This window comes from Hemitrygon akajei, chromosome 3 (genome assembly GCF_048418815.1).
Source record: "Hemitrygon akajei chromosome 3, sHemAka1.3, whole genome shotgun sequence".
NCBI lineage: Eukaryota > Metazoa > Chordata > Chondrichthyes > Myliobatiformes > Dasyatidae > Hemitrygon > Hemitrygon akajei.
The window spans coordinates 150,167,928-150,183,057 of record NC_133126.1 but is presented as its reverse complement, the minus strand read 5'-3'; the positions used below and the strand labels follow the sequence as shown (position 1 = coordinate 150,183,057).

The 15,130-nt window shown below is 37.8% G+C and overlaps 1 protein-coding gene across 1 annotated transcript in view; it reads left to right on the top strand.

Annotated features, from left to right (window-relative positions):
- The window catches only part of zbbx (zinc finger, B-box domain containing), a 140,295-nt gene that overhangs the window by 2,672 nt on the left and 122,493 nt on the right, over window positions 1-15,130 (top strand). Inside the window, exons 2-3 of the mRNA XM_073041022.1 lie at window positions 5,469-5,613; window positions 12,770-12,883. Coding sequence (XP_072897123.1) covers window positions 5,498-5,613; window positions 12,770-12,883 — 230 coding nt within the window. The 5' untranslated portion in view covers window positions 5,469-5,497. The remainder of the gene's footprint in view (window positions 1-5,468; window positions 5,614-12,769; window positions 12,884-15,130) is intronic.

Genomic DNA, 15,130 nt, shown 5'->3' with positions numbered 1-15,130 from the left:
CTCTGCTCCATGTTCCCTGTTTCTGCCTCCTATCCAAGATCTACAAACGTAGCTGCCCTGGAAAGCTCATTGTTTCTCCCTGCTTCTGCTTCACTGAACTAGTGTCCGCATATCTCGACTCCCTTTCGTTCAGTCCCTACCCACCTACATCTGTGACACTTAACCATGACTTTAACCACGTTCAGATCCTGGTTCTGACTGACTTATTTTTACCATGGATGTCCAGTCCCCGTATGCTTTTATCTTCTATCAGGCAGGACTTAAGATCTTGCTTCTTTCTTGACACCATCCCCTCCATTGCCACCCTCCTCAGTCTGGCAGAACCAGTACTTACACTCACCAATTTCTCTTTGGGCTCCTCCCACTTCCTTCAAATCACGGATGTAGCTATGGGCACTCGCATGGGTACCAGCTATGCCTGGCTTTCTGTCGGCTGCATGGATCAGACCACGTTTCAAGCCTAAACTGGTAATGCTCCTTAACTCTTTCTCTGCTACATTGAAGATTGCATTGGTGCTGCTTCTAGTACCCATGCTGAGTACGTCAATTTTTATCAACTTTACTTCCATCATTCACCCTGCCCTTTAATTCACTTGGTTGATATCTGATACCACACTCCTCTTTTATGATCTCTCTGCCTCCGTCTCCAGAGTCTAATTATTGACTGACATCTTTTACAAACCTACTGACACCCACAGTTAGCTTGACTATACCTCTTCACACTGTGTCATTTGTAAGAACTCCATTCCCTTTACTCAGTTTTCCAGCAGCTGTTCTTAGGATGAGGCACTTTTGTTTCAGAAAACGGGTTACCCTTCCACTATAATCATTGCTGTCCTCACAGACATCTCCTCAATTTTCCACACTTCTGACCTCACCCATCTCCCCCGCAAAGACATAATAACAAGGATAAGATCTCCTTACTGACCACCTCACAAGGCTCCACATCCAATACATCATCTTCTGCAATTTCCTTTTTTTTAATATATTTTTTATTATATTTTTAAGATAATTACATAGAGTGAATAGTATAATAGAATAGTAGAGTATAATATCAGCCCTCCCCCCTCCCCTTAACCCTTCCCCCCTTAATATCCCCATTTGAAAAAAAGAAAAAGAAAGAAGAAAGAAAGAAAGATTGCCTGGATATCGGAAGATCTCCACATGCTCCATGGAGTTGAAAATAACTTTAATATATATATTTATTTCTTTCCCCAAATGGCTAATAACTTTATCTTCAAAGAGCTTATATATTTAATCCTATCTTTTGTAAATAAGGATGCCAAATTTTCAGAAATATATCATATTCATTTCTTAAATTATAAGTAATTTTTTCAAGTGGAATGCAGCTAAAAATTTCATTATTCCAACGGTCCATAGTTAAGTATGAATCTGATTTCCAAGTAACTGCAATAGCCTTTTTGGCTACTGCCAATGCAATTTTTATAAATTTTTTCTGGTATTTGTTCAATTTAAGTTTTGGTTTTATCCCTTCAATATCACCTAGTAAAAATAATGTTGGATTATGTGGAAGTTGTATTCCAATGATTTGTTCCAATAATACTCTTAAATTTATCCAACTTTTATATAACTGGTTTCAAAAAGGAATTAATATATAGGTGACTGTTTTGAAGGAGGTAAATTGATGTTGTTTGATCAACTAAAAGATAAATATCAAATGTCAAATAACTCTCTTTTCTGTTATTTCCAATTAAGGGCCTACTTAAGAGATAAACTGGGTCATACAATGTTAATGCCGAAGCCTAATGAAATAGAAATTTTAATTCAAAAAGGAAAAATTTAAAAATTTACTTTTTGTATGTACAACTTGATTCAAAAACAGACAATTAAACAAGAAATTCATAAGTCAAGACAAAAATGGGAAACTGATTTGAATACTAAAATTGATTAAATAAGTTGGTCAAGACTATGCCTTGATAGTATGACAAATACAATAAATGTCCGACTTAGATTAGTACAATATAATTTTATACATCAATTATATATTACACCACAAAAAATAAATAGATTAAACCCAAATTTATCCGATCAATGTTTTCGATGTAATCAAGAAATTGGTACTTTTTTACATTCTACTTGGTCTTGTTTTAAAATTCAGCCATTCTGGATAAATTTAAGAGTTTTATCTTCTGCAATTTCCAACAGGATTCCACCACTAGACACAACTTTCCCTAAACCCCTTCGCTTTCCATAGGTATTGTTCTCTATGTGACTCTCTTGCCATTCGTCACTCCCCACCAATCTCCCTCCTGGCCCTTAACCCTGCAATTGAACTAATTGCCACACCTGCCCCTATGCCACTTCACTCGCCAAAACTCAAGGTCCTAAACAATGCTTCCAGGTAATGTAGGGCTTCATCTGCAAGTCTGTTGGCAGCACTTTTTTTGCACCTGCTGTTCCCAGTGCAGCTTCTACATCAGTGAGACCCATACAGATTAGAGAACCGCTTTGTAAAGCACATTCGCTCTGTCTGCTGCAAAAGCCAAGATCTCCTTGTGGCTAACCGTGTCCATGCTGACATGTCTGTCCACAGATCCCTTCACTGCTACAACGAGGTCAAACTCAGGTTGGAATGGCAACACCTCATATTCTGCCTTAAGACCATAAGATACAGGAGTAATAGGTCATTCAGCCCTTTAAGTCTGCTCTGCTATTCTGTCATGGCTGATTTATTATTCCTCTTAAGCACATTCTCCTGTTTTCCCTCTGTAAGCTTTGACATCCTCCTGACTAATCAGGAACCTATCAACCTTCACTTTAAATATAATTAATAACTTAGCCTCCACAGCCAGCTGTGGTAAAGAAGTCCATGGATTCACTTCCCTCCAGCTAAAGGAATTCTTCTTCATATCTGTTCTACATGGACGGTCTTCTATTCTGAGGTTAAACTCTCTGATCCTAGATTTTGTCTGCTATAGGAAACATTTTCTCCACATCCACTCTGTCTAGGTCTTTCACTATTCGATAGGTTTCAATGAGATCCCCCCTCATTCTTCTAAACTCCAGCAAGTCCAGTCCAAGATCTATCAATGCTCCTTACATGTTAATCCTTCCCTTCATGGAATCATTCTGGTTAACCATCTCTGGACTCTCTCTACTGCCAGCACATCTTTTCTTAGATAAGGGGCCCAAAACTGCTCACAATATTCCAAGTGCTCTCTGAATGATGCCTTATAAAATCTCAGCATAACATCCCTGTTCTTATATTCTAGTCCTCTTGAAATGAATGCTAACATTGCATTTACCTTCCTTAACAACGATTCAACCTGCAAATTTTTGAGCCATATCAAAAGTGGCGATGAATCAGTATATGGGAGGCAGATTGAAAATTTGGCTGGGTGGTGTCATAACAACAACCTCTCACTCAGTGTTAGGAAGACTAAGGAACTGATTGTAGCCTTCAGGAAAGGGGAACAAGTGGTCCTCATCAGAGGTGGAGAGGGTCATATAAATGTAATTGCAAGGGAAGCATGACAGCACCTTTACTTTCTAAGAAGTATGGAGATTTGGCATTTTGGAAAATGCATGGTCATGCACTTTGGTAGTAGAAATAAATTTTCTAAACGGGGAGAAAATCCAGGAATCTGAGATGCAGAGGTACTTGGGAGTCCTTGTGTAGAAAACCCTGAGGGTTAACTTGCAGGTTGAGTTGGTGGTGAGGAAGGCAATCGCCATGTTAGCATTCATTTCAAGAGGTCTAGAACACAAGATCAAGGATGTGATGCTGAGGCTTTATAAGGCACGGGTGAGGCCTCACCTTGAGTATTTTGAACAGTTTTGGGCCCTTCATCTTAGAAAAGATGTGCTGGCATTGGAGAGGGTCCAGAGGATGATTCCAGGAATGAAAAGGTTATCATACGAGGAACATTTGATGACTCTGGGTGTGTACTCGCTGGAGTTCAGAAGGATGAGGGGGGATCTCATTGAAACCTTTGGAATGTTGAAAGGCCTAGACAGGGTAGATGTGGAAAGGATGTTTCCCATGGTGGGAGAGTCTAGAACAAGAGGGCATAGCCTCAGGATAGAGGGGTGCCCTTTCAAAACAGATGTGGAGAAGAGTGGTGAAATTTGTGGCATTTGTTGCCACATGCAGCTGTGAAAACAAAAGTGCCCCAAAGAATGAGTGACAATAAAAACATGAGAACTCCAAAGCCCCCCTACTTACCCTCCTGCACACAAGCAGCAGCAAAGCAATGATCTTCCTCCCCACTTGCGTCAGCACTCTCCACCCACCATGCAAGCAAGAGTGAAGCCCCCAAGAAAGACCATGATCTGCAGTACAACAAAAACTAATTGTTCACCTGACAATTTGACATACCACATTTTCCCTCTCCCTAATAAAGGGACAGAGAGGTGTCACCCTTTCACTGTGAGAGGGGAGCCATAAACAAAATAATTCATTGATCTATGCTGTTGAAGTCTGTAGCATCACTTTTTTCTGAGTTCTCTAACTTGAGAATTGGCAACAAATTCTTCCTCCACCGAGAGAAAGAGAGCGCACGATTCACTGAGTACAGACTAACAACAGTTGATCTGGTGTTCCTGGTGTTTTCTCCTGCGATGCTTCATTCGGCAGCATCAGCATTGAACTGGCTTGTCCATGGGGCCATGAAGCTTCGGAACCCTGAAGGTGCGCTTGTCTTCTCGGCTGCGTTCTTGGGATTTTGAAAAACGGCTGGTGGAGAGCCCCTGGGGGCTTCCTTCTTTTCCAGTCCTGCAGAAAAGCCTTACTCCAAAAATGTTGACTGATCACTTCCCTCCTAGATGCTTTCTTTCTTTTTAAATCTTTTTATTAATTTTCAAACAGAACATAGAAAAAAACCGAATACAGAGAGCTTGAGAGTACATAATTAATAAGGCTGGAATACAAATGCAAACAGCTGATAACATAGATATAATAAGCCCCCAAACTCATACTGTATTTACATAATAAAACCCCCCAAAAACCTAACAGCAACTAACCTAACCAACCTGGGCTATTATATTATATCAGGTATACACAGTAGTGTCAACAACTCCGCACCTCTATCCAAATAACTGAGGGTAATAAAAAAAAGGTTCGGGAAAGGTCAATTTAGCTCATATGAAAATGTTGAATAAATGGTCTCCAGGTTTTTTAAAATTTGACCAAAGGGTCAAAAATGATACTTATGATTTTTTCTAAACTCAGAGAAGATATAGTTTGGGATCCTAGATGCTGTCTGCCATGCTGTGTTCCTCCAGCAGTTTTTGTGTGTTGCTGAAGACCTCCAGCATCTGTAGAATCTCTTGTGTATTTATCTGCTTAGTCTAGTGTATCCATTATTGCTTCAGTGTGTAAGATTAACCTGGTCCATTGGGGAACATATAAGCATAGCCAGTATAAAAAGGAAATGCCAATCCTCTAAAGGATTGCTGGCATGTTTTTTTCCATTATGTAATAACATGGCTTTTTATTTCTTTTACAGACAGCTGCATTCTAGCATATTGCTCTTGGATGGTTCAGCATTATTCTTTAACTTTGAATTATTTTAGTCGCTTAATCATGAATCCAAATGACTTCATTGTGGTACCAGCAAACAAACCTCTCACTTCTGTCAAGTTAAAAGCAAGGTAAATGAATTTAGAAAAAAACAAAACACTTAAGGGAAAACCTTTCTCAAATGTAAAGGTCTAATGGATGTGTAAATGTGAAGTGAAATTTTTATGGCATAACATCTTTAGGATAGTAATTTTTATATCTTTTGTATTTTTTAACTACAGTCAGAATGTATGGTGTCTTTATTTTAGATCATGTTCTGAACTAAATATATAGTGTCATTTAATTCATGATCCTTGTGTGAAGACAAGGATGTACCATCAATCTGTGATGGTAATTAAATCAAGTGCAAGTTCTTAGATTGGAAATGAGTTTTGGGTTTTTTAGTGGTAGTCATGTGTGGTGGTGTAAAACCCAACAGTAGTAAATAGGTAGCCCTTTATATTTAAGTTTTAAGGTGTAATTTTACAGTGTTGGATTTTGCAATATGAGATCCTGTGAGTTCATCCCTGCTTGAAAGTTTTCTGTGATTTTACTTTAATAGTATACATTTTCAAATTATTAAACTATAGCTCCCTCTGGGGAAAGAGGCTGTTGCTAGCAATGCACAGAGAATTTTTTTTTTGGCCTGTTTCCTTGCTGTAATTGTATATGGTTATATAAGATTGAAACATGTATTAATCTGTTGCTTATATGAGCTTTGTAACAAATCAACACATATTTTAAATTATATTCTTTGTCTGCTCTGACTTAAATGTAATGTGAGTTTTTTATGTTTCAATTATTGTGTAAGAGAGTTAAGAATCATTCCATTTTATGATCTATTGTCCCCAAAGAAAACCGCAAATAGAAACACCATATTAAGGAAGATAGCTACACAATTTATTTTGCCTCTTATCATCCCAATGGCTACTATTGAAATGAAAGTTCAATTTAATTACAAGAATTAATTATGCTTCATAACAATTAATTACAAATGTACAGAGTTTAGAATTTATTTGTTTACACGATGTAGGAATTGCCAGCATTTTATTGTGCCTCCCTAATTTCCCTTGAATTAAAAGGCAGTTAAATTGGTGGGTCTTGTCACACAATCAGATCTGACTGAATGAGAAAAGCAGATTTCCTTCCCTGAAGGACGTTAGTGTACCACGAGATTTTTACACCTTTCCAGTAGTTTAATGATTGTATATCGTGACTAGCTTTTTATTACCAGATTCATTTAAGTACTTTAATTTACATACTGACCAGTTGGAATTCAAACTCGTGTCTGTGGATCTTTTGTCAGGACTCTTGATGTTAGTCCAATAACTTCACTATAATGCTACTTTAATAAGTTTCAATAGGTACATTTAATGTCAGGGAAATGTGTACAATATACATCTTGAAATTCTTCTACTTTGCAAACATCCACGTAAACAGGGGAGTGCCCCAAAGAAGGAATGACTGTTAAGTGTTAGAACCCCAACCCCCCCCCCCCAGTTCCCCCCCATACATAAGCAGCAGCAAAACAATGACGCCCCCTCCCCCACCAGCAATATGGCATTGGCGTCCCCCACCGAGTGTGCAGCAAAGCACCAGTAAAAACACAGACTTGCAGTACCCCAAAGACTACTCGCTCACCTGGTAATTTGACATACCACATTACATTTACCATGTAATGACAAAGGAAAACAAGCTATAGTTTTATAAAATTGCAAAAATTGTGTAATATTGAAGTAGATTTGGAAACCATAACTCCAACATTGTGGCATGGCGGTGTAAGGAGGCCTGGTAGTATAGGGGTTAGCGTATCACTTTATAGTGCATATTGGGACTCGATTCCCACCACTGCCTATAAGGATTTTAATGTTCTCCCTGTGACCATGTGGGTTTCGTCTGGGTGCTTGAGTTTTCTCCCACATACCAAAGATGTATGGTTAGGGTTAGTGAGTTGTGGGATTCAGTGTTGACGGTAGAAGCATGGCGGCATTTGCAGGCTGCTCAGTATATTCCGCACTGATTTGATTTGATGCAAATGACACAATTCAAAGTAGATATGACAAATAAAGCTAATCATATCTAGTTCCAAAGCAAACTGGACTTAATCCCATTTCATGCCTTGAAATACTCGTATGCCATATCTCAAAATGTTATTTACAGGAAGTAGTTGAAGGAAATACAAAGCCTTTTGTATTCATCCAATAGTTCACTGTTATGATCTGGTCCAGCACATGGTTGAGGAACATCACTTCATTTTCTATGTAGGCATGTTGAACGAATCTGGGCTCAATTTTTCTGACTTTATCTGAACTGACCATTCCTACTGTTAGTTATCCATCTGTGATATTGGCTCAGTTATTTTTCTCTTGTCCATTGACCTGCAATTTCCTACATATCATATTTGTTTGCAATTCTGAACTGCCCATCTCCAAGGCAACACTGGCTTCAATCTGTCACAGATTTTCCTTTTGTCCTATCCTTTTTCCTATCTTCAATGCAACTAAAAACCTAAGTGTTGCTGTCTTCCCTAATTCTGATGAAGGGTTTATGACCTGACAAATTAACTCTGTTTCCCTTTCTACAGATGTTGCCTGAAATGCTGAGTGCTTAGTGTTTTCTATTTCACATTGTGCGTAATGAATAGTCCTGTGCAGGCCCCTAAGAAAGACTGATTTTTTTAATAACCGAACATCTATGTCTTAAGTTGAGAAACAAATTTATTAATTTAAGGTTAATGTGGGTTTTCTGCATTGCTATAATACCCATGAGTATTGAAATTTGGCAATTGAGCTTTTTATTAATCTGTAAAAAATTGTATTTGCTGCATCATACTGAAAACATAGAAAATAATGAATATTCTTTTTCCACAAACAAATGATTAATACTATACAAAATGGTAAGTACTATATTTTACATAAGGCTGGCTACCTGTATAAAATACTCAACAAAATATTAGACTACCTGACTTGCGAGAATTAAATAGTACATTTTAGGATGGATGATGATATTAAGGTTGTTAATTTTCCAATTTAAAAGTGAGACAAAAGAAGAGTAGTTTAATGCTACAGAAAAGATTTAAAAAAATAGATTGTTTACTTGAATTACCCTCTCATTGGGATAAGGCAGGATAATGACAGTAGCATAAACGTACAGTATGTGTACAGACAAAAGTGAAATTAATTCACATATATGTTACGTAGAAATTTCTAGGAAGCAAGCATGCCAGAATTTCATCACTAATCAGTACCTTTAAATGAACTATTTAGTGACAACTTCCAAAATACAGTGTTTACAGTTATAAAGTGGCAAGGGATTTCAATCCAATAATGCTATTCGTGACCCTGAGTCTGAAGTGCTTTAATCAAAGAAGGGCCTATTTGTAATTTAGAAAATACAGTTTCCACAACAACATAGAAATCTGTTTTAAACACAAGAGATTCTGCAGATGCTGAAAATCCAGAGCAACACACACAAAATGCTGGAGGAACTCAACCGGTCAGGCAGCATATATGGAAATGAATAAACTGTCAATGTTTTGGGCCGATACCCTTCTTCAGGACTGGAAAGGAAGGAGGAAGCTGCCAGAATAAAAAGGTTAGGGGGAAAGGAAGGAGAACTAGCTAGAGTAGGGTTTCTCAACCGGGGTACTGTTGGAGGATGCTAGGGGTTCTGTGAGAGGGCGTGATTAAAAAAGAACATAGTTTTTTGAACTTCACACAACACAAGATGCTTGTGATCAGAGTGGTGGGCAGTGACTGAGCAGCCTTGTTAGCAATCTCATTAGAGATCTCTCAGCGCAGTATGGCAATGTGCAGTAGGACCGTGTTTATTTGGTTGAGTTCATTCTCAAATTTTGATGCAAGGTAAGGCCATTGATAATTGGTGAGTGCTGTATTGCACGGAGGGGAAGATAGTAGGCTGATGAATGTGAAGTTTGTTTTCTGCGCATTGAATGGACTTACCCAAACTAAGCTGTTAGGCCTTTTAACCCCTGTGCTTTACAGACATATCTGAAGGTCCATTGTGATTATTTTTGAAGAGGAGGTGTGAGATAGACAGAAGAGGAGGATTTTAGGCCTAAGGCTCGGACAATTCTGATCAGGTTAATTACAATCTTCTGAGTCATTTCAATGCACCAGTACAACAATGGACACAAAAAGTCTGTCTTTATAATGAAAGCTACTTATAATGGGTTTTACATGGACTGGTGATCCAAGTTATCCTATTCCGTTGTGCCTAGTCTGTGACAAACAACATACAGACACAGCAATGGCTCCAGCAAAATTGAAAAGCCACTTAACTGCAAATCACAGCCAGATGACACGTAAAAGTGCTGATTATTTTAAATGGCTATTAGAATCTCAAAACAAACAGAGTGAAGCATTTGTTAATAAAGTCAGAATCAGTAAAAGGGTTCAGGAAGCAAGTTTAAGTAGAACTTAGTACCCAGAAAAAGAAAAACCACACAGTTGGTGAGAATCTAATAATGCCAGCATGTAAAATTATAGTGGGTAAAGTGTTAGGACACGCTGCAGTATGGGAAATTGAAAAGGTTTCACTCTTAAATAGTACAATAAGTCGACATGTTGATGACATGTCACATGATGCTGAAGAAGCTTTGTGTGATAAACTGGAAAAAAAACAGCTTCTCTGTCCAGGTTGATGAGTCAACAGATTTCACCAATAAATGTCATGTTGTAGCATTTGTAAGATTTGTAAAAGATGGTGAAATTCAAGAAAACTTTTTCTGTTGCAAAGAGCTCCCCGAAACAGGCAAAGGCCAAGATATATTTAATGTTTTGTTTTCATATCTGGAAACAAAGGGTCTGTCTTGGAGGAACTGTGTTGGCATCTGTACTGGTTGGCTCCATGAGAGGTTTCATTTTTCAAATAAAATACTCCTATTTGAATCAGAACTAGGCAGGTCCGAGTCTACATTTCGAAAAATTAAAGCTCATTCTGGCTTAAGCCAGTTATTTAACAGAAATGTATTTTGTTAGCTGTATGAGATTTAAAAATTTATGAAAGGGAAAGTAAAAGGTTAATTTTAAGAAAGGTAAGCTAAACTTAATTTCCTGTTTTTTCAAACAATGTTGGCTCAAACTGCATTCTCTACTCAAAAGAGTGTTGACATTCATTTTTGGATTATTATATGTCCAACTTAGTGATCATGCTAATGTACTGTGAGATATAGATGTAAAAAATTTTTATGCGGGGTTCCATGAAACCTGAAAATTATTTAGAGTTCCTTAAGTGCAAAAAAGTTGAGAAAGGCTGAGCTAGAGGGTGATAAGTGAAGCCAGGTAGGTGGAAAAGGCAAAGAGCTGGAGAAGAAGGAATCTGATAGGAGAGGAGAGTGAACCATGGGAGAAAGGGAAGAAGGAGGGTCACCAGGGGGAGGTGATAGAAATAATCTTGTTTTTTGATATAGTGAGAACTTCTAATTAATCTGCTTTCAGCATCCTTTCAGATGGGTTTTTTATTAATTTGCTGAGTAAAGATAAATAAATTTTACTCTTGATGTACACAGGGTTTTTATGGTATTTACTTTATCCTTTACATTAAGTGTTAGCTTTTACTTCTGCTCATTTCTGTTCATTTCTCTAGTACTCTAATGTCCTTGTAAAATTGATTCACTATTCACCACATTTCCACGTTGTGTGCCATCTGCAAGTTATGACTGATTATTTATCTATGGGCAGGAATGACTTTTATCCTGTTCTGACTACTTATAATTCTCTGATACAATTATGCCGAGATCAGGAGAACTAATATTGTGATTGATGTCAAGAGAGAATATGATATTTCTTTTGTTGTGCTTGACTCCATATGTTACTAATTTCAGTGTATTTTGTTGGAAATTTGAAGGTATCAACAGCTAAGTGTTGCAATTACAACAGCAAATATCCATTAATAGAACAGTTTTAATTTATTATGCTTGATTTATGGAAAATAATTCTTTTAAGTGTGAGACTTTCTTCATATTTAATTTTCTTTACCTCTGCTTTCTTTTTGCACATTATTCTATGTCCCAAAAACTTGTATGATATTTCAGGAAAAATAGGCAAGAACTGAATAAAACTACAAATGGATCCTTGTTTTAAAAACGGTCTTTTCTGACTGGGAATACAATTTAGTTATAGGACTCAGCTGGTGGATCCCTTGGCTAAACATGAGAGTCCAGGATGCACTGGTGGTCAGATGACATTGCATCTAACCACCTTCTGCTCCTTTGCTGGTCTCATAATTTAATTTTAACAGAGGAATATCAAAATACTGAAGAGAGATGCATTTTACATCTGGCCTATTCGCTGTATGTCAGTGATGACTGGGGAATAAATGACCCAATTCATTAACTTTATTGTTTCTAATTATTTAAACCTTTTATGGTTATATTTCTACAATATCTATTAAATTAATTAAATCTGAATAGTTTTTAGATGTTTCTGGCCTAATGAAATAATTAAAAACCCCTGACAGTAATGTGTGTCAGAGCATTCCAAGTGTGGGCCCTTTGTGATACATTAAGTCTTGCACAATGCTGGAGCCTGCTTCTCTCGGCAAGATTTCATCCAGCTCATTTAGACATCTCCATCCATAAAACGTAATTCCAGAATGGAGTCCTATCTTATCTGGCCCTCTGAAAAATTTCATAATATTTATAGACATTACCAGTTCTGCATGGACACTATTATCTTAAAAATAATACCAGCCTCATCTGTAGAATCGCGCAGGGTACTCAGAAATATGTAATTAACTTTGTTGGTAAGAAATTGGAATATATTTAAAAACTTAAAGAATCCAGTCATGCATTCACAACATTTTTCAAATCTACTGTAGTTAGTGGAGCTGCTGCCTTACAGCTCCAGCTGTCTGGGTTTGATCCTGACCATTGGTACTATCTGTATGAAGTCTGCACATTCTCTGTGTGACCGTGGGGTTTCTCAAAATATGTGCAGTCTTGTTAGTTGAATGTCCAGTGTAAATTGCCATAAGTGTATAGATGGGTGGAAATATCTGGGTTGGGGTTGGGGCATGGGGGTAGTATTAGGAAGTATTACGCTAAATGGACAGAGCGGTTTGTACTGTTTTCTTTCGATTGTTATAAGACGTGTATTGTAGAAATTAAGTAAGAATCCAGACTAGGAGGATGTCCATATTAGTAATTTTTGTCACGTTACTTCAGATTTAGTTACTTTGTACCTTATATGTATAATTAGTATGTAATATTGAATGCTTTTTCTCCAGAAATCTTCGGGAGTTACGGTTAGAAACTGCTCAACTGGAACTAGATCGCGATGTAATGGAACAAAGATTGCAGCAACTTCGACAAGCCATGAGTAAGGAAAAGGAAGAAAGGGAGTAAGTTCTCTGTAACTACTTTGCACATATCTTTCTTCAGATCTGTGACCAGGTCAGGGTTTACACAAAAACAGGAGCCTGTATTTATATCATAGTTACTGCATATCATTTATGAAAGAAGGCTCCGAGGCAAGGGTGTACAGTGCAAGCCCACGATCAAGCATACTTTCTTCAGCCAATGATTGGTGTGTCAAGGCCAACCTGGATGGGAAAGGCAGTTTCCTGGAGCAAATAGCTTTCACCACATTCCGTCATGGTCTGACACCAGTAGAGAAGTGGTTATTGGTGAACTCACAGTCCCCTGGGAAGACAACATCAATGAAGTCCATGAGTGCAAGTTAACCAAGTATGCAGAATTAAGATCAGAGTGCAGAGACAGAGGGTGGAAGGTCTCATGCTGTCCATTCGAAGTAGGTTGCTGTGGCTTTATTGCGTTCACTTTCCAGAAGTGGCTGAGTGACATTGACTTCACCAGAAGAGAGATGAAGTCAACCAGCAGGGCTGTAGCTGAGGCAGCAGAGACAGGATGATCATGGGTATGGACCAAGTACATCCAGAGGGGCAGATAGTCGGACAGTGTATCCATCTTTTGCAAACCCTTCAGTAGTTGCATAGACCCCTGAAGATTAGACTATCTGTTGGATGGAAGTGACCAACAACTCTGATAGAGGCAGATGCCAAGTTTTTAAGCTCACCAGTGGGAGGTGGTGCTTTAGTACTGCTGGCCCACCACCTTGAGGGAGTCTTGATGATAAGCAGGCCGAAACTTCTGAAGACAGGTGGCAGATCAGCTGATGATCCCACTGGTGATGGCACAGGACAGTTAACATCTTAGTCCAAGTGTATTTTCAATTCAGTTCTTAGTTTCTATTGTAATAAAACAAGTCTCAAAGCATTTCAAATGAAGTTACATATTACTATTGGGGCACGTAACTAAAAACTTGATCATTAAAAAATAGAGAGTTGGAAAGGCTTAGGTAGTAAATTTAGAGTTTGGCTTTAAGAAGCTGAGCATGTGTCCACTAATTGTAGAACAGTGGAAATTGGAGGCCACAGAAATCTTGCTTCAAAATGTCAAAAAAAATCATCTTGGTTCAGGAGTTCAAGTTTAAATTTAATTGCTATTTGACCATACATGAATACCCATGAATATAGCCAAATGAAACAGTATTTTGCCAAGGTGTAAACCACAGTACATGTTGAATATCCTTTATCCAAAATTCCAAAATCTGAAAACCTCCGAAATCCTAAATTTTTCTGAGTGCTAACCTGACGTTACAAATGGAAAATTCCACAAGGTGCTGGGTAGGTTCCCAGGCAATGTGCAGGTCTCTGCACATCAAAGACATTTCTGAGAAGTGACCTCATATAGGTCATGAACAGAAGTTCAACAGAAATAGAAAAACACTGCATAAAACAAAAAATGAAGATCATGATGGTGTATTAAAAGTGTGGATTCATCAGCATTGGAGTAAACATATGTCACTTAATGGTATGCTGATCGTGAAACAAGCAAAGATCTATCACAATAAACTGAAAATCGAAGGTAATTGTGAATGTACAGCAGGCTGGTTGCAGAAATTTAAGAAAAGGCACTGCATTAAATTTTCAAAGATTTAAAAAAAAATTAAAGATAAGGTATCTGCTAATCATGAAGCCACAGAGAGATTCTTTGGTGAGTTTGCAAAGATCGTCGCTGATGAAAATCTAACACCAGAATTTATACTGTACATAAAACCTAAAAAAAAGTTAAATACAAATATAGTGTACTGTAACCTTTTAATCAAAACAGAGCATCGTAGGTGGAGTCTGCAAGCCTGACGCTGTTCAACAACTGATTCAGGTTTACTCCCATTGCTGCTGTGCTTCTTTTGTTATTCTGCACACATTATATTTTCATTATGTTAATGTTATTTAATAATTTTTACTGTTAGGTATATTTGTGTAATCAACAAGTGTAAGAGAAAGACTGCTTACCGATAACATAAATTCAGAGTCAGACATGATGGTGATCCCAAGCTATCTCATTATATATTCCAAAATCTTCCAGCCCCAAGCATTTTGGATAAGAGGTACTCAGCCTGTACCAACAGTCATACACAGCCCAAGGCATGTATAGCACATATAAGATATCAGTAAACATACAGTAACACAAAATATATATAGGCCAAGTCCCTGACTCCATGGATGTTGTCAGCAAGAAGAAACCCGTAGTAGTCTGCAGGTGAGTGCAATCTAGCTTGTCTT